Below are 22,265 nucleotides of genomic sequence, written 5' to 3'. Positions count from 1 at the left end.
CCAGAGCAAACCAGCGAGAGCAAACCAGCCGGAGCAAACCAGCCGGAGCAAACCAGCGAGAGCAAACCAGCCGGAGCAAACCAGCCGGAGCAAACCAGCGAGAGCAAACCAGCCAGAGCAAACCAGCGAGAGCAAACCAGCCAGAGCAAACCAGCGAGAGCAAACCAGCGAGAGCAAACCAGCGAGAGCAAACCAGCCAGAGCAAACCAGCGAGAGCAAACCAGCGAGAGCAAACCAGCGAGAGCAAACCAGCCAGAGCAAACCAGCGAGAGCAAACCAGCGGGAGCAAACCAGCCGGAGCAAACCAGCGAGAGCAAACCAGCGAGAGCAAACCAGCCAGAGCAAACCAGCGAGAGCAAACCAGCCAGAGCAAACCAGCCAGAGCAAACCTTTGTCTAAATGGGACGACAGAGGGACATTAAACGTCATCACGGTGAACAAGAAAACTCATCTCTAGTCCACTGTCACTGCCTCATTGTGTTCAGATCGTGCTCTGCTAAACTGATCTAACTCAAAAATACCAACGCATAACTAGACTCAGGTACGGCCGTTACCGGAAGCCAATGATTATAGTGTTTGCAGTTATAAATATGGGAATTTTTCTTACACAATCCCATCGCTTGGCTTCAGAAGGCCTTTATTAACCCCTGAAGTTGAATGGATTCATTTTATGATGGATGGATGCGCTTTTTTGTGCTTCAAAATCTCCATTCACTGCCATTATAAAGCTGGGAAGAGCCGGGATATTTTTAATATAACTCCAATTGTATTCGTATGAAAGAAGAAAGTCATAGACACCTAGGATGGCTTGAGGGCGAGTCATTTTAATTTTTGTGTGAACTATCCCTTTAAGCAGGGATCTCACGAAGCTGTTGATTGACAGATGTAGATGTAAATGTAGTTCAGATGTATTCAGGGGTTTTGCTGTGACTTGTCAGGATAGGAAAAGCCTGCATGAAGACTTTCATCTGTGTGTGGACGGTTCCTGTAAGACCAGTATCTCTTTGTATCTCCTTTAAGACAGACTGAACTCTCAGAGCAACATAGTAATGACAGCTGGCAGGATAAAAAAGAAAACGTGTTTTTTTTTTTTTTGTTCTTTTGTTTTGTTGCCATTACAGTCCCACAATAATAATGGTAGGAGGAAGACTATTTGCCGTTTATGACAGTTATTGAATTGTAATTTTTGTAAAATCACCATATTGATTAGGGAGGCAAATGGGAATCTGCCAGCAAAGTTCACATCATTATATAGTAACCAGTGTGTGTTTTCTTGTTTTTCTGGCTATATATTTTGTTTAAAAAATATGATGATAAAACAAACATTTATGTAAATTAACTTTTGACTCAAATCCTTACAGTTATGACCTGTGTGACAACATTTATATTTCATCTTAATGTCACAATACAATCTTCTTATGACTCAATCAATGGTTTAAAGCATGTCACACAGATCGAGAACAGACCTTTGGCTTATATCTGACTGATTTCTATTAATAGCTCCTGTATTTCTCCTGATCATACCATGATCATGCCTGGACCGATCTCGAAATATCTGAGGTTCGGGACAGCTTTCAGAGACGACCAGGACACAGGAAACTGAATACTTCGTTTCTGCAACTTCCTTCATATTGTTCGGTTACTGACGGGTTACCATTTAATAAGAGTCCGGCACTGACGGGTTACCGTTTAATAAGAGTCCATGGCCTGACGGGTTAACGTTAATAAGAGTCCATGGCCTGACGGGTTACCGTTTAATAAGAGTCCAGGGCCTGACGGGTTACCGTTTAATAAGAGTCCAGGGCCTGACGGGTTACCGTTTAATAAGAGTCCATGGCCTGACGGGTTACCGTTTAATAAGAGTCCAGGGCCTGACGGGTTACCGTTTAATAAGAGTCCATGGCCTGACGGGTTACCGTTTAATAAGAGTCCGGCCCCCGACGGGTTATCGTTTAAAAAGAGTCCAGGGCCTGACGAGTTACCGTTTAATAAGAGTCCGGCCCCGACGGGTTACCGTTTAATAAGAGTCCAGGGCCTGACGAGTTACCGTTTAATAAGAGTCCAGGGCCTGATGGGTTAACGTTAATAAGAGTCCATGGCCTGACGGGTTACCGTTTAATAAGAGTCCATGGCCTGATGGGTTAACGTTAATAAGTGTCCATGGCCTGATGGGTTACCGTTTAATAAGAGTCCAGGGCCTGACGAGTTACCGTTTAATAAGAGTCCAGGGCCTGACGGGTTACCGTTTAATAAGAGTCCGGCCCCGACGGGTTACCGTTTAATAAGAGTCCGGCACTGACGGGTTACCGTTTAATAAGAGTCCAGTGCCTGACGAGTTGCCGTTTAATAAGAGTCCAGCCCTGACGGGTTACCGTTTAATAAGAGTCCAGGGCCTGACGGGTTATCGTTTAATAAGAGTCCAGGCCCTGACGGGTTACCGTTTAATAAGAGTCCAGCCCTGACGGGTTACCGTTTAATAAGAGTCCAGGGCCTGACGGGTTACCATTTAATAAGAGTCCAGGCCCTGACGGGTTACCGTTTAATAAGAGTCCAGGGTCTGACAGGTTACCGTTTAATAAGAGTCCGGCACTGACGGGTTACCGTTTAATAAGAGTCCAGGGCCTGACGAGTTACCGTTTAATAAGAGTCCGGCCCTGACGGGTTACCGTTTAATAAGAGTCCAGGGCCTGACGAGTTACCGTTTAATAAGAGTCCAGCCCTGACGGGTTACCCTTTAATAAGAGTCCGGCCCTGACGGGTTACCGTTTAATAAGAGTCCAGGGCCTGACGAGTTACCGTTTAATAAGAGTCCAGGGCCTGACAGGTTACCGTTTAATAAGAGTCCGGCACTGACGGGTTACCATTTAATAAGAGTCCAGGGCCTGACGAGTTACCGTTTAATAAGAGTCCAGGGCCTGACAAGTTACCGTTTAATAAGAGTCCAGCCCTGACGGGTTGCCGTTTAATAAGAGTCCAGGGCCTGACGGGTTACCGTTTAATAAGAGTCCAGGGCCTGACGGGTTACCATTTAATAAGAGTCCAGCCCTGACGGGTTACCGTTTAATAAGAGTCCAGCACTGATGGGTTACCGTTTAATAAGAGTCCGGCACTGACGGGTTACCGTTTAATAAAGAGTCCAGGGCCCTGACGGGTTACCGTTTAATAAGAGTCCATGGCCCTGACGGGTTACCATTTAATAAGAGTCCATGGCCCTGACGGGTTACCGTTTAATAAGAGTCCATGGCCTGACGGGTTACCGTTTAATAAGAGTCCGGCCCCGACGGGTTACCGTTTAATAAGAGTCCAGCACTGACGGGTTACCGTTTAATAAGAGTCCGGCACTGACGGGTTACCGTTTAATAAGAGTCCAGGGCCTGACGAGTTACCGTTTAATAAGAGTCCGGCCCTGATGGGTTACCGTTTAATAAGAGTCCAGCACTGATGGGTTACCGTTTAATAAGAGTCCAGGGCCTGACGAGTTACCGTTTAATAAGAGTCCGGCCCCGACGGGTTACCGTTTAATAAGAGTCCAGGGCCTGACGGGTTACCATTTAATAAGAGTCCAGCACTGACGGGTTACCGTTTAATAAGAGTCCAGCACTGACGGGTTAACGTTTAATAAGAGTCCAGGGCCTGACGGGTTACTGTTTGAATTTTATCGATCATTTTGGAGTGATATAAAATATTAAATTTTAGATGGTTTCAAAGAATGCTTAGATCGAGGGGAATTATCTGCATCGATGAAGCAAGGTCTTATTACCTTAATTAAACCTAAACCAAATAAAGATACTTTTTTATTATTATTATTGGACGCCCTTTAACGTTGCTTAATTCTGATGACAAAATATTAGCTTCAGTATATGAGACTAAAGCCCTGCTCAGAAGAAGTTATCTCACCCACACAATCTGGCTTCATGAAAGGTCGACACATCTCAAATAATATTCGTCTTGCTTTAGATCTTTTAGATTACTCTGAGTTGGTTAATGATGAGGCACTTATCTTGTTCTTAGATTTCTACGTTTGATACAGGAGAGCATACCTTTATGCTTTAAGACGATTTGGCTCTGGTCCAAAATGTATGAAAACTGTACAGACCCTTTATAAAGACCTCAATAGTAATGTATCTGTCAGTGTTCATGGACTTTTCAGTTTGTTGTCATTTGTCACATGTTCAGTTTCCCGCCACAAGTCTGTCTCCCTGGTTACCATCATTAGCTCATCTGTTCACCTGTGTCCTATTAATGACCATCATCTGGGTTTGCTAGTCCTCCTGGTCACTTTGTCCAATCTCTGTTATGTACGGTTGTGTTTATCCTGTCTGTCTGCCCGCTGTGAGAACTGTCATTAAAATAGATGTATATTAATCTTAATCTGCTTGTCTTCGTCTTGCTATCGAAGCTAACCGTGACCGTCTTCGTGTGGAGTGGGACTTCCCCACGGTCGGTCATTGAGAGTGTCTCTAAGGCTGCTCTATTTCTCCGTCTTTGCAGAGCTTCTTAACCTTTATATAGTGAATTGTTTGAATATTGAAGGCATCCAAATAGCAGACCGCACTATTTTAACCCTTGAACCGGCAGATGATACATGCATCTTCCTGAAGGATAAAAGACTTTAATCAGAGTAAATCTGATATTATGACCATTCATCTCTCTGCTATCCCAGATATATGTGGAATTAAGGTAAAAGAAAAGGTTATCTTGGCATTATAATCAATAAATGTCCACATGAAAGAGTTGGAAATAATTTTTCTCCATGTTTACATGAAGCAAGCATGTTTTTGAATGTCTGGTCTCAGAGAAACTCATGCATGTGTTCTGCTTTGCAAGGCTGAGGGAGTTAGGCTGGTCTCCTCGTATGTTAACTCTTCATGCTCAGACACTGACAGGGCCATGTTTAAGTTCATTTGCAAAAACAGGACTGAATATATATAGCGAAAGCTGATTATTATAACTCTTTGAGAGTGGGCTTAACGTTCTTGAGTTCAGCGCTCTTAACACCATTTTTAAAATCAACTGGATAAAACATTGCTTGGCCCATAATAATTCTATATGGTTTATTATCCCCAATTAGTTGTTTTAAAAGTGAGGTGGATTAAACTTTGAATTATCTTGTGACTTCAAATGTAGAAAACTAACTATCAAATTATATCTATTTTTCACAAGCAACCACATAGATGCATGGAAAATAGCCTTTAAACACAATTTCTCCACACACACACACACACACACACACACACACACACACACACACACACACACACACACACACACACACACACACACACACACACACACACACACACACACACACACACACACACACGTGTAATGGAATAACCAACATGTATTATCTAAAAGAAAATGTTTTTCTGGCTATATATTTTGTTTAAAAAATATGATGATAAAACAAACATTTATGTAAATTAACTTTTGACTCAAATCCTTACAGTTATGACCTGTGTGACAACATTTATATTTCATCTTAATGTCACAATACAATCTTCTTATGACTCAATCAATGGTTTAAAGCATGTCACACAGATTGAGAACAGACCTTTGGCTTATATCTGACTGATTTCTATTAATGCTCCTGTATTTCTCCTGATCATACCATGATCATGCCTGGACCGATCTCGAAATATCTGAGGTTCGGGACAGCTTTCAGAGACGACCAGGACACAGGAAACTGAATACTTCGTTTCTGCAACTTCCTTCATATTGTTCGGTTACTGACGGGTTACCATTTAATAAGAGTCCGGCACTGACGGGTTACCGTTTAATAAGAGTCCATGGCCTGACGGGTTAACGTTAATAAGAGTCCATGGCCTGACGGGTTACCGTTTAATAAGAGTCCAGGGCCTGACGGGTTACCGTTTAATAAGAGTCCAGGGCCTGACGGGTTACCGTTTAATAAGAGTCCATGGCCTGACGGGTTACCGTTTAATAAGAGTCCAGGGCCTGACGGGTTACCGTTTAATAAGAGTCCATGGCCTGACGGGTTACCGTTTAATAAGAGTCCGGCCCCGACGGGTTATCGTTTAAAAAGAGTCCAGGGCCTGACGAGTTACCGTTTATTAAGAGTCCGGCCCCGACGGGTTACCGTTTAATAAGAGTCCAGGGCCTGACGAGTTACCGTTTAATAAGAGTCCAGGGCCTGATGGGTTAACGTTAATAAGAGTCCATGGCCTGACGGGTTACCGTTTAATAAGTGTCCATGGCCTGATGGGTTACCGTTTAATAAGAGTCCAGGGCCTGACGAGTTACCGTTTAATAAGAGTCCAGGGCCTGACGGGTTACCGTTTAATAAGAGTCCGGCCCCGACGGGTTACCGTTTAATAAGAGTCCGGCCCCGACGGGTTACCGTTTAATAAGAGTCCAGCACTGACGGGTTACCGTTTAATAAGAGTCCGGCACTGATGGGTTACCGTTTAATAAGAGTCCAGGGCCTGACGGGTTAACGTTTAATAAGAGTCCAGGGCCTGACGGGTTACTGTTTAATAAGAGTCTGGCCCCGACGGGTTACCGTTTAATAAGAGTCCAGCACTGACGGGTTACTGTTTAATAAGAGTCCAGCACTGACGGGTTACCGTTTAATAAGAGTCCAGGGCCTGATGGTTTACCGTTCAATAAGAGTCCAGGGCCTGACGGGTTACTGTTTAATAAGAGTCCGGCCCTGACGGGTTACCGTTTAATAAGAGTCCAGCCCTGACGGGTTACCGTTTAATAAGAGTCCAGCACTGACGGGTTACCGTTTAATAAGAGTCCGGCACTGACGGGTTACCGTTTAATAAGAGTCCAGGGCCCTGACGGGTTACCGTTTAATAAGAGTCCATGGCCCTGACGGGTTACAGTTTAATAAGAGTCCGGCACTGACGGGTTACCGTTTAATAAGAGTCCGGCACTGACGGGTTACCGTTTAATAAGAGTCCAGGGCCTGACGGGTTACTGTTTAATAAGAGTCCGGCCCCGACGGGTTACCGTTTAATAAGAGTCCAGGGCCTGACGGGTTACCGTTTAATAAGAGTCCAGGGCCTGACGGGTTACCGTTTAATAAGAGTCCAGGGCCTGACGGGTTACTGTTTAATAAGAGTCCGGCCCCGACGGGTTACCGTTTAATAAGAGTCCAGGGCCTGACGGGTTACTGTTTAATAAGAGTCCGGCCCCGACGGGTTACCGTTTAATAAGAGTCCAGGGCCTGATGGGTTACCGTTTAATAAGAGTCCGGCACTGACGGGTTACCGTTTAATAAGAGTCCAGGGCCCTGACGGGTTACCGTTTAATAAGAGTCCATGGCCCTGACGGGTTACCGTTTAATAAGAGTCCAGGGCCTGACGGGTTACCGTTTAATAAGAGTCCGGCCCCGACGGGTTACCGTTTAATAAGAGTCCAGGGCCTGACGGGTTACCATTTAATAAGAGTCCAGCACTGACGGGTTACCGTTTAATAAGAGTCCAGCACTGACGGGTTAACGTTTAATAAGAGTCCAGGGCCTGACGGGTTACCGTTTAATAAGAGTCCAGCCCTGACGGGTTACCGTTTAATAAGAGTCCAGGGCCCTGACGGGTTACCGTTTAATAAGAGTCCGGCCCCGACGGGTTACCGTTTAATAAGAGTCCAGGGCCCTGACGGGTTACCGTTTAATAAGAGTCCAGGGCCCTGACGGGTTACTGTTTGAATTTTATCGATCATTTTGGAGTGATATAAAATATTAAATTTTAGATGGTTTCAAAGAATGCTTAGATCGAGGGGAATTATCTGCATCGATGAAGCAAGGTCTTATTACCTTAATTAAACCTAAACCAAATAAAGATACTTTTTTATTATTATTATTGGACGCCCTTTAACGTTGCTTAATTCTGATGACAAAATATTAGCTTCAGTATATGAGACTAAAGCCCTGCTCAGAAGAAGTTATCTCACCCACACAATCTGGCTTCATGAAAGGTCGACACATCTCAAATAATATTCGTCTTGCTTTAGATCTTTTAGATTACTCTGAGTTGGTTAATGATGAGGCACTTATCTTGTTCTTAGATTTCTACGTTTGATACAGGAGAGCATACCTTTATGCTTTAAGACGATTTGGCTCTGGTCCAAAATGTATGAAAACTGTACAGACCCTTTATAAAGACCTCAATAGTAATGTATCTGTCAGTGTTCATGGACTTTTCAGTTTGTTGTCATTTGTCACATGTTCAGTTTCCCGCCACAAGTCTGTCTCCCTGGTTACCATCATTAGCTCATCTGTTCACCTGTGTCCTATTAATGACCATCATCTGGGTTTAGTCCTCCTGGTCACTTTGTCCAATCTCTGTTATGTACGGTTGTGTTTATCCTGTCTGTCTGCCCGCTGTGAGAACTGTCATTAAAATAGATGTATATTAATCTTAATCTGCTTGTCTTCGTCTTGCTATGGAAGCTAACCGTGACCGTCTTCGCGTGGAGTGGGACTTCCCCACGGTCGGTCATTGAGAGAGTCTCTAAGGCTGCTCTATTTCTCCGTCTTTGCAGAGCTTCTTAACCTTTATATAGTGAATTGTTTGAATATTGAAGGCATCCAAATAGCAGACCGCACTATTTTAACCCTTGAACCGGCAGATGATACATGCATCTTCCTGAAGGATAAAAGACTTTAATCAGAGTAAATCTGATATTATGACCATTCATCTCTCTGCTATCCCAGATATATGTGGAATTAAGGTAAAAGAAAAGGTTATCTTGGCATTATAATCAATAAATGTCCACATGAAAGAGTTGGAAATAATTTTTCTCCATGTTTACATGAAGCAAGCATGTTTTTGAATGTCTGGTCTCAGAGAAACTCATGCATGTGTTCTGCTTTGCAAGGCTGAGGGAGTTAGGCTGGTCTCCTCGTATGTTAACTCTTCATGCTCAGACACTGACAGGGCCATGTTTAAGTTCATTTGCAAAAACAGGACTGAATATATATAGCGAAAGCTGATTATTATAACTCTTTGAGAGTGGGCTTAACGTTCTTGAGTTCAGCGCTCTTAACACCATTTTTAAAATCAACTGGATAAAACATTGCTTGGCCCATAATAATTCTATATGGTTTATTATCCCCAATTAGTTGTTTTAAAAGTGAGGTGGGTTAAACTTTGAATTATCATGTGACTTCAAATGTAGAAAACTAACTATCAAATTATATCTATTTTTCACAAGCAACCACATAGATGCATGGAAAATAGCCTTTAAACACAATTTCTCCACACACACACACACACACACACACACACACACACACACACACACACACACACACACACACACACACACACACACACACACACACACACACACACACACACACACACACACACACACACACACACACACACACACACACACACACACACACACACACACACACACACGTGTAATGGAATAACCAACATGTATTATCTAAAAGAAAAAGCATATATGAAAAATAATTGTTTGATAAGGAAATTATTATTATTTCCGACTAAACTGTAATGGTGAGATTTATAGTCAAGTCATCTTCATTTATATAGCGTTTTAACAATGTAGATTGTTTCAAAGCTGCTTTACAGAGATAAACGTATAATTTAAGGTGACAGATTGTTTGGCTTTAGAAATTGTTTCATATCAACAATTTCTTGCTCTCTCAGGATTGAATCTGCATGTGGAGATGATATGGTTGATAGAAACATGAATAGCTTCAGCTTGTGAAAGCGCATCTCAGTGTTACGGCCGGAGGTGTTCATATTTTGGATATGAAGTGTAATAATAACTTGTACATCAGAAAGTGTCTTAATCAAGATATCAGCTGTTACCAAAAACCAATTCTGAAATGGAAAGTATTTTTTCTTCTACACCTTCAATTGTGGTCAGCAAGTAATGTATGTTTACTGCCAAATAAGGTCAAGGAAAATCATGTTAAAATACTACACAGGTATTATCCGTGTAATGCATTTCTTAATAAGTTTTAAAAAGACATCTCACCACAATGTTGTTTTTGTAATCTTGAATCTGAAACTCTTATTTCTTTATTTTGTAATTGTAAATACTCTGAAGACGTTTGGAAGCAGATATCTATGGTGGTTTGTGATATTCTACAAATTAACCAGAATAGACGAGGCTATGATCTTCTTGGACTGTAATACTGGCTCAGATATAATTGATACACATTAAAGGGATAGTTCACTTTAAAATTTAAATTCTGTCATCATTTACTCACCCTCAAGAAAGATATTTTGAAGAATGTCAGTAACCAAACAGTAGTCTGTACCCATTGACTTCCATAGTAGGAAAAACAAATACTATGGAAGTCAATGGGTACAGACTACCGTTTGGTTACTTTGTGTTCAGCAGAAGAAATAAATTAATACAGGTTTGAAACAACTTGAGGGTGAGTAAATGATGACAGAATTTTAATTTTAAAGTGAACTATCCCTTTAAAGTTAATAATTCTTCCTGGGTTTCATATCATAAAGCTAATGTAATGTCTATAACACCCTCCTTTTTTTTCGTAAAGATCTTAATATGACTCATTGAATTTAATCACTAGAAATAAGAAGTGTATAAAAACATCTCTTATATTGATTTTTTTTTTTTTGTAAAATTTAATGTTTTACTCGGTAGCTACAATGTAAGATCTGTTATATGTTTTCCCCAATATATGTTTGTCTTATGTTTGATGTTAAATGTCATTGTAAGCTTTTACGAAAGTTGAATAAAACAAAAACTTCTCAACCGCCGGTGAGTGTGTGTGTGTGTGTGTGATCCTGCTGAGTCTCCTCCCCTGATCTGTAGAGATGGAGCGGGCAGATCTCGCGAGCGCTCGTCCTCTCGCGATGTCTCCCAGCATCGCTGCCCTGCTGCAGTGCGCGTATAAAGCGCAGCGAGCCTCGCGGGCACGAGAGGAGGAGTTGCGGCAAGGTCGCGCAGCATCACGGCGTACATTAGCCACGGAAGGCGCGATTCACGGACATCTTCTGGGTCTTTAAGGTCCCTGTGAGCGCACACGGAGGATATTTCAGTGAGCGCGTTTAACTTGTCAGGAGTTTCTGACTGGAAGCGCTGCTGATCTCCATTTGCATCTGCATGTGCGCGTCGCGCTGCGGGTTCGGAGGAAAGCGCGGCGCGTTATTTTAGTCTTCCTGCAGCATCAGTGTCCGCGTTCAGTCACATCCATCGGCTCTTCAGCACTTTTAACGGACAGTATCAGCTTTTGGAGGGCTTTTCTGACACGTCATGTCGGCATCACCTCCGCCTCTCGCCGGCCCGGGCGACTCTCTCTCCGCGCTCGAACCTGACGCGCTCAAACCCGCCGGTCCCACACCGAGCCAGAGCCGCTTTCAGGTGGACCTGGTGTCCGAGACCGCCGGGGACGGGCATACCCACTCCGCCTCCGACTCATCCCCGCCCGCGTACGACGCCGAGCCGCCATCTGACGCGCGTCGGGACTCTGCGGCGGGCGGCGAGGAAGCCAAGGGCCGGTTTCGGGTTGTGAACTTCGCGGCCTCGAGCCCGGACGCCGCGCCGGCGGACATCGCGCAGAACGGGGACACGGTGATGAGCGAGGGCAGCCTGCACTCCTCCACCGGCGGCCAGCAGCACCATCACTACGACACACACACCAACACATACTACCTCCGCACCTTCGGGCACAACACCATCGATGCCGTGCCCAACATTGACTTCTACCGGCAGACCGCGGCGCCGCTGGGCGAGAAGCTCATCAGACCCACCCTCTCCGAGCTGCACGACGAGCTCGACAAGGTACAGCCGCAACACACACTCAGGGCACTACTGGGGTAGAACTGAACACACACTCCGGACACTGGTGGGGTAGTACTGAACACACACTCTGACTGGTGGGGTAGTACTGAACACACGCTCCTGACACTGGTGGGGTAGTACTGAACACACACTCTGGACACTAGTTTAGTGTGTACTAAGTACTGGTTTAGTGGGTTAGTACTGAACACGCATGCTGGACACTAGTTTAGTGTGTACTAAGTACTAGTTTAGTGGGTTAGACTTCTACATCACGTTTCAGAGACAGCACTTACCCTCTGGCTATCAGACATCTGAATTTGCACTGACTGCTAGCAGCATTTTACCAACTGTATGCACTGTGCACTTTCTTTGCAGAGGGCTATTGTCTCTTTAATGTTGGTGGGGTTTGGTCTACTGTTAAACTGCTGGGTATTGTTGTTATTATTTTTGTACTTATGATGTTTGTCTTTAGTCTTTTTATGTCTGAGAGTTGTACCAAGACATTCCTATCAACTTGTTGACATGGCAATACAATTATTATTGATATTAGTACTGGGCACTATCGGACACTAGTTTAGTGGGTTAGTACTGAATGCACATATCAGACACTAGTTTAGGGGGTTAGTACTGAATGCACATATCAGACACTAGTTTAGTGGGTTAGTACTGAATGCACATATCAGACACTAGTTTAGGGGGTTAGTACTGAATGCACATATCAGACACTAGTTTAGGGGGTTAGTACTGAATGCACATATCGGACACTAGTTTAGGGGGTTAGTACTGAATGCACATATCAGAATCTAGTTTAGGGGGTTAGTACTGAATGCACATATCAGACACTAGTTTAGGGGGTTAGTACTGAATGCACATATCAGACACTAGTTTAGGGGGTTAGTACTGAATGCACATATCAGACACTAGTTTAAGGGGTTAGTACTGAATGCACATATCAGACACTAGTTTTAGGGGGTTAGTACTGAATGCACATATCAGAATCTAGTTTAGGGGGTTAGTACTGAATGCACATATCGGACACTAGTTTAGGGGGTTAGTACTGAATGCACATATCAGACACTAGTTTAGGGGGTTAGTACTGAATGCACATATCAGACACTAGTTTAGTGGGTTAGTACTGAATGCACATATCGGACACTAGTTTAGTGGGTTAGTACTGAATGCACATATCGGACACTAGTTTAGGGGGTTAGTACTGAATGCACATATCAGACACTAGTTTAGGGGGTTAGTACTGAATGCACATATCAGAATCTAGTTTAGGGGGTTAGTACTGAATGCACATATCGGACACTAGTTTAGGGGGTTAGTACTGAATGCACATATCGGACACTAGTTTAGGGGGTTAGTACTGAATGCACATATCGGACATTAGTTTAGTGGGTTAGTACTGAATGCACATATCGGACCCTAGTTTAGGTGGTTAGTACTGAATGCACATATCGGACACTAGTTTAGGTGGTTAGTACTGAATGCACATATCAGACACTGGTTTAGGGGGTTAGTACTGAATGCACATACGGACACTGGTTTAGGGGGTTAGTACTGAATGCACATATCGGACACTAGTTTAGGGGGTTAGTACTGAATGCACATATCAGACACTAGTTTAGTGGGTTAGTACTGAATGCACATATCGGACACTAGTTTAGGGGGTTAGTACTGAATGCACATATCGGACACTAGTTTAGGGGGTTAGTACTGAATGCACATATCGGACACTAGTTTAGGGGGTTAGTACTGAATGCACATATCGGACATTAGTTTAGTGGGTTAGTACTGAATGCACATATCGGACATTAGTTTAGTGGGTTAGTACTGAATGCACATATCGGACACTAGTTTAGGTGGTTAGTACTGAATGCACATATCGGACACTAGTTTAGGGGGTTAGTACTGAATGCACATATCGGACATTAGTTTAGTGGGTTAGTACTGAATGCACATATCGGACATTAGTTTAGTGGGTTAGTACTGAATGCACATATCGGACACTAGTTTAGGTGGTTAGTACTGAATGCACATATCGGACACTGGTTTAGGGGGTTAGTACTGAATGCACATACGGACACTGGTTTAGGGGGTTAGTACTGAATGCACATACGGACACTGGTTTAGGGGGTTAGTACTGAATGCACATATCAGACACTAGTTTAGTGGGTTAGTACTGAATGCACATATCGGACACTAGTTTAGGGGGTTAGTACTGAATGCACATATCAGACACTAGTTTAGGGGGTTAGTACTGAATGCACATATCGGACACTAGTTTAGGGGGTTAGTACTGAATGCACATACGGACACTGGTTTAGGGGGTTAGTACTGAATGCACATATCAGACACTAGTTTAGGGGGTTAGTACTGAATGCACATATCAGACACTAGTTTAGTGGGTTAGTACTGAATGCACATATCGGACACTAGTTTAGTGGGTTAATACTGAATGCACATATCATTCACTAGTTTAGGGGGTTAGTACTGAATGCACATATCGGGCACTAGTTTAGGGGGTTAGTACTGAATGCACATATCGGGCACTAGTTTAGTGGGTTAGTACTGAATGCACAGACACTAGTTTAGGGGGTTAGTACTGAATGCACAGACACTAGTTTAGGGGGTTAGTACTGAATGCACAGACACTAGTTTAGGGGGTTAGTACTGAATGCACATATCGGACACTAGTTTAGTGGGTTAGTACTGAATGCACATATCAGACACTAGTTTAGGGGGTTAGTACTGAATGCACATATCAGACACTAGTTTAGTGGGTTAGTACTGAATGCACATATCGGACACTAGTTTAGGGGGTTAGTACTGAATGCACATATCAGACACTAGTTTAGGGGGTTAGTACTGAATGCACATATCAGACACTAGTTTAAGGGGTTAGTACTGAATGCACATATCAGACACTAGTTTAGGGGGTTAGTACTGAATGCACATATCGGACACTAGTTTAGTGGGTTAGTACTGAATGCACATATCGGACACTAGTTTAGTGGGTTAGTACTGAATGCACATATCAGACACTAGTTTAGGGGGTTAGTACTGAATGCACATATCGGACACTAGTTTAGTGGGTTAGCACTGAATGCACATACCGGACACTAGTTTAGGGGGTTAGTACTGAATGCACATATCGGACACTAGTTTAGGGGGTTAGTACTGAATGCACATACCGGACACTAGTTTAGGGGGTTAGTACTGAATGCACATATCGGACACTAGTTTAGGGGGTTAGTACTGAATGCACATATCGGACACTAGTTTAGGGGGTTAGTACTGAATGCACATATCAGACACTAGTTTAGGGGGTTAGCACTGAATGCACATACCGGACACTAGTTTAGGGGGTTAGTACTGAATGCACATATCGGACACTAGTTTAGGGGGTTAGTACTGAATGCACATATCGGACACTAGTTTAGGGGGTTAGTACTGAATGCACATATCGGACACTAGTTTAGGGGGTTAGTACTGAATGCACATATCGGACACTAGTTTAGGGGGTTAGTACTGAATGCACATATCAGACACTAGTTTAGTGGGTTAGTACTGAATGCACATATCGGACACTAGTTTAGGGGGTTAGTACTGAATGCACATATCAGACACTAGTTTAGGGGGTTAGTACTGAATGCACATATCAGACACTAGTTTAGGGGGTTAGTACTGAATGCACAAATCAGACACTAGTTTAGGGGGTTAGTACTGAATGCACATATCGGACACTAGTTTAGAGGGTTTGTACTGAATGCACATATCGGACACTAGTTTAGGGGGTTAGTACTGAATGCACATATCGGACACTAGTTTAGGGGGTTAGTACTGAATGCACATATCGGACACTAGTTTAGTGGGTTAGTACTGAATGCACATATCGGACACTAGTTTAGGGGGTTAGTACTGAATGCACATATCAGACACTAGTTTAGGGGGTTAGTACTGAATGCACAGACACTAGTTTAGGGGGTTAGTACTGAATGCACAGACACTAGTTTAGGGGGTTAGTACTGAATGCACAGACACTAGTTTAGGGGGTTAGTACTGAATGCACATATCGGACACTAGTTTAGGGGGTTAGTACTGAATGCACATATCGGACACTAGTTTAGGGGGTTAGTACTGAATGCACATATCGGACACTAGTTTAGTGGGTTAGTACTGAATGCACATATCAGACACTAGTTTAGGGGGTTAGTACTGAATGCACATATCAGACACTAGTTTAGGGGGTTAGTACTGAATGCACATATCGGACACTTGTTTAGTGGGTTAGTACTGAATGCACATATCGGACACTAGTTTAGGGGGTTAGTACTGAATGCACATATCAGAAACTAGTTTAGTGGGTTAGTACTGAATGCACATATCGGACACTAGTTTAGGGGGTTAGTACTGAATGCACATATCGGACACTAGTTTAGGGGGTTAGTACTGAATGCACATATCAGACACTAGTTTAGGGGGTTAGTACTGAATGCACATATCGGACACTAGTTTAGGGGGTTAGTACTGAATGCACATATCAGACACTAGTTTAGGGGGTTAGTACTGAATGCACATATCAGACTCTAGTTTAGGGGGTTAGTACTGAATGCACATATCGGACACTAGTTTAGGGGGTTAGTACTGAATGCACATATCGGACACTAGTTTAGGGGGTTAGTACTGAATGCACATATTGGACACGTCTGAGATGACATATATTTATTGAATGATGGTCAGTAAGACACTGTCTCACTTCTTCTGATAGTTGATGAGATCGCGGGTACTTTACTGAGTCCACATGGATCCGTGTGCAGTAACTGCAGATGAGGACACTGAGGATGGGAAATGTTATCTGAAGATCAGACTCTTCACTGTACATGTCGTTCTCTGTTATGAAAACTCAAGGCCAGGCTGTGTTTACATTCTTACACCAAACTCAGATGTGCTGTGTGTGTGTGTGTGTGTTAGTCTTGGTTTCTCTCATGCATTGAGAGCCTGTTGTTGAGACCGATAAACTGCTTTGTTCATGAAGTGATTTGTTTGCTGTGTGGTGTAAGTCCGTTTAAAGCCCGTTCGTATGGCATGATCAGCAGATGTTGTGTCCATGTTGCGCTGATACACACTCGCTGAACGCCCGGCGCTGATGGCCCTTAGGGAGCAGTTTTATCCGGAGGCATGACGATTTAGCCCTCTGACGACACTGGCTATTATGACTTGGCAGTTTATCTAGTTTAGTGCATTTGTAACAAACTTTGATGCCAAGTTTGAGAAAAGCCTCTTTGAGAGTACATGACGCATAAGTGTTCAGCAGCAGTTTCCACTAATCTGAGCCTGAACTGAGGAAGAGCTCTTCTGAGGTAATGACTCAAGGAGAGCCATTGAGCGATTCTCTTAGGCAAATAAACAGATGCGAGAGATAATGTGTAAACATATTATAATATCAGAATGCAGCAGTGGAAAAATACAAGTTTTCTGCAGTTAGATGTGTGTGCTGAGGACACACTCTGTTCTGTGTCATGATTACAATTACTACTGCAGTCAGAGTAAAGCCTCCTGAAGCCTCACCAGTACCAGTACCACCGATGCGGTTCGTGCTCCAGGCATTGACTCCTCAAGTGTCTTGTTGAGGTGTGCCGTTCCTTCACTAACGACACACACACACACACACACACACACACACACACACACACACACACACACACACACACACACACACACACACACACACACACTGCTGGGAGAGCGCAGTGCTGTAATGCAGGGCACTGGGTGATGTTTGTGAAGAGAGGCGCTTCCTTCCGGCAGGCCATATCTGTGCAGAAAGTGTGTGTTGCAATAGCCGTGTGTGTGTTGTGTCTGGCTGGAGCTGTTATAAGATAGATAGATTTTTATTTGTCCTCGAGAGGAAATTTGTTTCCATCGTAGATGCGTACATAACACAAGCACACATAACATGTTATCAACTTATCATAATACAATTAAAAAGAATTGCTGACATCACAAAAAACAACCACCACAACGAGAGCATAAGTGACTCTCTCTCTTTTTTTATTTTTATGTTTTTTTGGGAGGGTCAGATTTACATATGTGGCTTAAACAACCAGACCTTTGTTTACACTTGGCCAAGTCACGACTCGCTTCTTGAAGATCTGTGATTAAAGTGTGTTTCGGAGCCAGTGGTTTAGAAGTCGTCTGATCGGATTTCGGCATCGGATTGAATCAAATCTTGAAAATGGGTTGATCAAAAAAAGAAAAGGAAAAAAAGGGTAGAAGCAAGAAGGGTGGATTTCAGGAACAAACATTTAATAACTTTAACAATTGTATCATGTAATATATAGGCACATTTCTTTTTCTGTTTTGTGCTTGATTGGTATAGCTAACTGTTAAAGTAAGAAGTAGGTTTTATATTAAGCTTTCAGTACAGCAAATAGATTTTAATGCCATAAAACAATCCCCATAAACAGCCATCAATATCAAACAAAAATATACTTAATTTGTTTTATTTAATCACTATATAAACTACATTGGCACATTCGTCAGAGAGGAGCCAGTGGAAAGCAGTTTCCAACAACTGCATCCCTTATTGATGTACATGTGTTTGTTTTTGGTGTGGGTCACATGAGGGGCTACGGTGGCTCTAAAGGGACATGGGGATGACGGGAGGGAAAATATATTTTAATGCTTCTCCCCAAGAGACTTTGCAATACACTTTATTATTTTATTATTATTATTACACAAGTTATTTGGATATTAATGCAAAGTTTCTTGGGGGGAAAACAACTTTTGTGAGAGAACGCAAAAGCATTAAAGTAAATCATATTTCCCCATTACCATGTCCCGTTAGCGCCTCCACAGGGGTCTGGTTGTTGAAAGGAAATTGAAAATGGAAGATGTTTGTTTGTGTTTTCTCTTCAAATGAAGCACTTAAAGTTGACTTGACCTGTCGTTCTCTATAGTAGCCCTCGTTGTGCATGAAACTCCAGTTGGAGCTGGTCGTCCAGAGTTGGTGATCAGTCCTATAGTGCTTTGATAAACCGGCACAAAACTAAAATGGATGACCTGATCCTGGATAGCAAAATATGGGCGATCCAAATCTAGGAGATTCTGACCCAGATTAAACTTTGAACAGCTGGATCCTGTGTTTTTTGTGAACGGATGGATATCCAATCAGAGACCATGCCAAGCGTGTTGTAGTGGTCATGATGATTATAGGGGCTCTAGCACCTTCTCCTGTTCCTCGACTGGCGGAAGAACCCGGATGTTGGCGTGCTCGACCGCAGGAACAGGAACGATTTTAGTTCTAGGAACTTCTTTTGGGGAACTGAACTACTCCTACTCCAGAGTCGGTCTACACCAGCACTGTAGGAACTGGCGGTGGTTCATGCTGATTGGCCAAACGCTTGTAACACTGCAAGTTGTCAGGAGATTGCGTCTCTTAGTTCTGCTCTTTCTGTCGCGTTAATTACGCGTTTACATTACATCTGTTCAGGAAGCCCACGGCACACACACACCGCCGCGATCACGCTGTCCTCGTCCACCGGTTGGTGACGTGTGTAAACGCTGCGCTTAAAGACTCCTAGTGGCCAGATCCTGTAACTGCGTTCCTGAGCGCTAACTGTGTGAAAGCCAGTAAAAGCAAGACTCTTGTAACTGCCATGGATGTGTGTTGTGTGCCGGTAACTGCCATGGATGTGTGTTGTGTGCCGGTTTGCTCTGTGTTTGTGTAGCAGCTGTCAGTGAGTCCACACTGCTCTATAAATACATCTGTTCAGCTGTTCTGTGTAGTTCAGAATGAAGTTAATCTGTGGGGAATTTCACAAAGCTATTTTCTTCTTGTTGTCCATTAATGGTTGTCAATTAATCATCAGTAATCCCGTCCAGATAATGTGAAGCACGTGCACTCTTTCAGACATCAAGTGTGTCATGTGAAGCGGCTGCTGTTATTCCTCTGGATATTTCGATAAGTGTCGTCGTTGACCTGTTATGTAAAGCGAACGCTAGCAAAGTCCTCACGCTTCCAGATCGAAGCTTTCTGCTGTTGAAGTCACACACAGGACCGCACTGTACAGCAAATCCATGACTGAATGGAAAGAGTTTTATGGGCTGCTGGCAGTGAATCTGAGCAGATATTGATGTGTGCGTCAGTGAGTGTTTCATGGCTCTCAAACACTCCAGTCCAGTTTCTGTCACCGTTCCAGTCCTTCATTAGAGAACACCAATCACTCACTGGTTTGGCTCTGTTGAGGAACGCTGAAAGTGTGGCAGGTTTTGGTGTGACTGGCGCTGGATGGACACACTGATCACAGAAGCATGATATTGACGAGTGATAAAGTCTGTCAGGCCGGATTCACTCAGAAGTGAGACTGAGCGGAAAGAGATGTTGAAATACTGATGCTGTGAGAGACTGACAAACCAAGACACATTTATTGTGACCGGCTCACTGGAAACACATTTCTGTAAGTTGCGTTGCGTCTCCCGCACGGTCCAGTGACGGTCCAGTGAGTGTCTCTAAAAGCGGCTCGGTTTGAAACGGATACGTTTGAACGTTATTTGCGTAGGTTGTTGTATTGCAGCAGTTCTGCTGTGACATGTCCAGTGAGTGGCTCTTAGGGTCAACCGCAGTCACACTGCTCTAAACATACCCAATAGTGTTAGCAAGAGCAAACGTGACACAAAACACATTGGCTGAAGCATCCATGCCGTGTAAGCTTGCTTCAAGTCTTTGCTGACCGGGCCTCTGTACCGGTGAGCTGATGAGCAAGTCTACATGAGAAACGCCACACATGTGACCCTGATCACAGAACCAGTCACATGTCACACGGGTATATCTGTGGCAATAGCCAACTATACACTGCATGGGTCAAAATTATAGATTTTTCTTTTATGCCAAAAATCATTAGGATATTAAGATCATGTTCCATGAAGATATTAGTAAATTTCCTACCGTAAATATATAAAACATGTATTTTTGTGAGTGAATGCAGCACAATCGTGAACATAAATGCACAACTTTAAAGCAGATTTTCTCAATGTTTAGATTTTTTTGCTTCTCAGATTCCAGATTTTCAAATATTGCCACACATCAATGGAGAGATTATATATCCAGCTTTTAGACGATGTATAAATCTCAAGTTGACCCATGTGACTGGTTTTGTGGTCCAGGGTCACATATGGAGCGGGTTAGGTGATGCAAACATCAAAATGTATTGGTTTTCAAATCCTGTAGTATTGTAAAAGTGTTTACAGGTCAGAACATAGTATTGTGCAGGGAACCACGCAGAAATAAATACTGTTTCATTAATCCATAATCTGCCCCTGTGATCATAATGAACTGAAGAAGAATGTTTGTTTAGCAGTTTTACATCAGCTGGAAACTGCAGCGGTGTTTGAGTTCTGAGGAGAAATGCGGTGTGACATCTGTGAAACTCCTTGACTCCGGCTGGAAGAGGCCAGATGTGGCCAGATGTGACGCGTGACGTGATGCTAACGCTGGCCGCGAGATGCTCGCAGTAAACCCGTGGGTTCAGGGCGAAGGCTGTCATTTAGACATAAGATTGCATGGCATTTGAATCTTTTGATTAACTGGAAATTCTATCCAGTTAGTAAGAGAATCAGCGGGATGTTGATTTTTATTATGATTTCATATTCTTGTATAATTGCAGAATCCACTGAGTCCGTTAGCCCCGCTCACATGTTCTCCAGCTGCACGCGGGTCAGTCCGAGCCGACAGCTGACCTTGAGGCGGCAGTCCTCTAAACACACTTCACCTTCTACAGCTCAGCCTGTTCTCCACACACACTTCAGGAATTTACTGAATTTGCTCCACGCAGAATGTGCAGAACGAAGCCAAACTCGTTTTTAATGACACGCTTGTGGCGTCAGGGATGTGTGTCTCCTGTCTGTGCGCCGCGAGTGGATACAGGAACGGGTCTGGGGTACCGTGTGTGACGCCGGGGTCCCGTGGCTCCGCGCCTGAAGAGGGGGGGTCGCCAGGTCCGGGTTTAGGTTAAGTGTCAATAAATATAGTAAAAAATAAAGCTAAACATTAAGGATAGGCATTTAGTCAGTTCTGATAGATCACTGAACGAGTGCTCTGGGCGGGGCGTGTGTGGCAGATCCTGTCATTAAACACTGTGACAAAAATGTTGACAAGTGACGCATATTTTCATGTCATGTTTTTACTTGTCAAAGTCTCCTTTATTTATACAGCGCTTATACAATATACAATACAGTGTGTCAAAGCAGCTTCACAGAGATAACATGAAAATAATACAACAAACTTTGTTTCTAGAAGGAAATTGCATCATTATGGCAGATCAATAATATTGTTGAATATTCAATCAACAAGTCTCCAACTTGTCAATCAAAATATGAATAGAAAATTGCTAATTATCAATAAAGCTGTTTTTGAAACTGAACCTGTAAAGGAACCGCAGCACGAGCTGAGGAGGGAATGAACTCCAGTAATTCCTGCGGCTGGAGTCTTCTGGCCA

General features: G+C 43.3%; 1 protein-coding gene across 2 annotated transcripts in view; it reads left to right on the top strand.

Moving 5' to 3' along the window:
• The first annotated feature begins 10,879 nt into the window (after window positions 1–10,879).
• slc12a2 (solute carrier family 12 member 2) overlaps window positions 10,880–22,265 on the top strand; it is an 82,871-nt gene continuing 71,485 nt past the window's right edge. For both annotated transcript variants that reach the window (XM_079599020.1, XM_079599019.1), the window contains exon 1: window positions 10,880–11,763. In XM_079599020.1, coding sequence (XP_079455146.1) covers window positions 11,236–11,763 — 528 coding nt within the window. In that variant the 5' untranslated portion in view covers window positions 10,880–11,235. The remainder of the gene's footprint in view (window positions 11,764–22,265) is intronic.

This window comes from Phoxinus phoxinus (assembly GCF_949152265.1).
Source record: "Phoxinus phoxinus genome assembly, chromosome: 23".
In the NCBI taxonomy this organism is placed as follows: Eukaryota; Metazoa; Chordata; class Actinopteri; order Cypriniformes; family Leuciscidae; genus Phoxinus; species Phoxinus phoxinus.
This window is presented reverse-complemented; position numbering and strand designations above follow the sequence as displayed.